General features: G+C 44.8%; 1 protein-coding gene across 3 annotated transcripts in view; it reads right to left on the bottom strand.

Annotated features, from left to right (window-relative positions):
- Positions 1-2,500, bottom strand: part of top2b (DNA topoisomerase II beta) — a 51,358-nt gene that overhangs the window by 22,445 nt on the left and 26,413 nt on the right. For all 3 annotated transcript variants that reach the window (XM_062529010.1, XM_062529011.1, XM_062529012.1), the window contains 4 exons: positions 1,596-1,706; positions 1,011-1,116; positions 784-893; positions 100-192 (listed from right to left, as the gene is read on the bottom strand). In XM_062529010.1, coding sequence (XP_062384994.1) covers positions 100-192; positions 784-893; positions 1,011-1,116; positions 1,596-1,706 — 420 coding nt within the window. The remainder of the gene's footprint in view (positions 1-99; positions 193-783; positions 894-1,010; positions 1,117-1,595; positions 1,707-2,500) is intronic.

Below are 2,500 nucleotides of genomic sequence, written 5' to 3'. Positions count from 1 at the left end.
ACACACACACTCACCTCGGGCACACGCACATGTACACACACACACACACACACACACACACACACACACACACACACACACACACACACACACACTCACCTCGGGCAGGCCGTGCATCCTTCTCTGCCGCCTGTCCTCCATGAAGTTGGTCAGCCACTCCTTCCTGTCGTCCGTCTTCTTCTTACTGAAGGCCTGATGGAGGGATGGAGAGAAAAAGAGATGGAGAAAGAGAGAGGGATGGAGAGAAAAAGAGATGGAGAAAGAGAGAGGGATGGAGAGAGAAAGAGACAGGGAAAGAGAGGGATGGAGAGAGAAAGAGAGAGAGAGGGATGGAGAGAGAAAGAGACAGAGAAAGAGAGAGGGAGGGATGGAGAGAGAAAGAGAGAGAGAGGGATGGAGAGAGAAAGAGACAGAGAAAGAGAGAGGGAGGGATGGAGAGAGAAAGAGATGGAGAGAGAAAGAGACAGGGAAAGAGAGGGATGGAGAGAGAAAGAGAGAGAGAGGGATGGAGAGAGAAAGAGACAGAGAAAGAGAGAGGGAGGGATGGAGAGAGAAAGAGACAGAGAAAGAGAGAGGGAGGGATGGAGAGAGAAAGAGAGAGAGCGGGATGGAGAGAGAAAGAGAGGGATGGAGAGGGATGGAGAGAGAAAGAGAGAGTTCACTAATCAAAAGTCACCCATTTCATTGTCTCAGTGACAACACAGTAACCTACAACCTGCATTGAATGAGAGAGATGCAGTGACCATATTCTGTGTGTGTGTGTGTGTGTGTGTGTGTGTGTACCAGTGTGATGGCGGCGTCGTCCTCTGTGCCGGCGTAGCGGAACATGATCCGATGTCTCTCCATGTCCGCAAAGTACTCCTTCGCCTCCTTGCCAGTGCTGGTTCCCAAACCTGCATCAGGACAGGAGAAATAAAGCACCTTAAGCAAGAGGGAGGAGGATGATGCTCACGCAGCCTCTCTTAAGACATGTAAACCACATCAGAGAGGGTTAGGCTTAAATGGCCGACCTTTGTAATACTTTATGTGCCATGTTTTATAGTTCTCCGTCTGCTTCTTCCACTCATCGAACTCTGGAATGCTGTAAAAGGACACTTCCTGCTTGTTCTTGGTCGCCTGTGAAACACACACACACACACACAGTTGAGTATGACTGTTACTGTAGATTCCACACACACACAATTCTATCGACAACTACACTGTGTGAATGAGATGCTAAACAGTTGTAATTCTATGATGACGCATGTGAGATACAATGAGAGATATAATGAGCACAGAACACACTACCTACAGGGCAGAGGCACACACACACACACACACAAACACAGAACACACTACCTACAGGGCAGAGGCACACGCACATACACACACACACAGAACACACTAGACCTGGGATTCATTACCATGCACAATCTCAATACAGTTAACACCACCAATGTGTGTGCAGTGCGTATAATTATTGTTTTGCCTAATGTCCTTAAAAGTCCACAGCATAATGCACATGTGTGTAGTGCGTATAATTATGGTTTTGCCTAATGTCCTTAAAAGTGCATAACGTCATTTTAGATGACCAAAGTGTGTGTCGTGCGCCTTACCTTGACAATGGGTGTGATGAACTCCTCCAGGAAGGTGTGTTTGAGCAGGGAAGGCCAGTTATGGTGGAAGAAGTTGATGAGAAGACCTTTGATGTGAGAACCGTCTTGATCCTGAAAGACATAGTACACAGAACATCAAACGGAGAACATGGCACAAAATGGCATAGTTTGTTTACCAACATCACAAAATCCTATGTTTGTCCAACGGGAAAATACTTCAATGAAACAGCTAGCAGCAGCAGAAGAAATCAGAGAAAAATATGATCAGTTTCCATCCGCCTTTGATCATATCTGCCTCTGATTACACTGCTGCTAGCTACTAGCTTTTTGAATCAAGTCTCGTAATTTCCCAACTATTAGCCGCGGCTTACACTTTAATTTTGCAACATTTCTTAAGCTATGAGGTCAATACAAAACGGCAGTTAATATGGTATTAATATGATTTTGTTTCTTTTAACTTGCATAAAACACTGTCCTGCGGCTTATACACAATGTGGCTAATTCACGGGACATTACTGTATTTTCTGTGATGTCTTGGCTAATACACAGGACATTACGTCTTGGCTGATACACGGGACATTACTGTATTTTACGAGATGTCTTGGCTAATTCACGGGACATTACTGTATTTTACGTGATGTCTTGGCTGATACACGGGACATTAGTGTATTTTACGAGATGTCTTGGCTAATACACGGGACATTACTGTTTTTTCCGTGATGTCTTGGCTGATACACGGGACATTACTGTATTTTACGAGATGTCTTGGCTAATACATGGGACATTGGTGTATTTTCCGTGATGTCTTGGCTAATAAACGGAACATTACTGTTTTTTTCCGTGATGTCTTGGCTAATTCACGGGACATTACTGTATTTTCAGTGATGTCTTGGCTAATTCACGGG

This window comes from Sardina pilchardus, chromosome 24, assembly GCF_963854185.1.
Source record: "Sardina pilchardus chromosome 24, fSarPil1.1, whole genome shotgun sequence".
Lineage (NCBI taxonomy): Eukaryota > Metazoa > Chordata > Actinopteri > Clupeiformes > Clupeidae > Sardina > Sardina pilchardus.
This window is presented reverse-complemented; position numbering and strand designations above follow the sequence as displayed.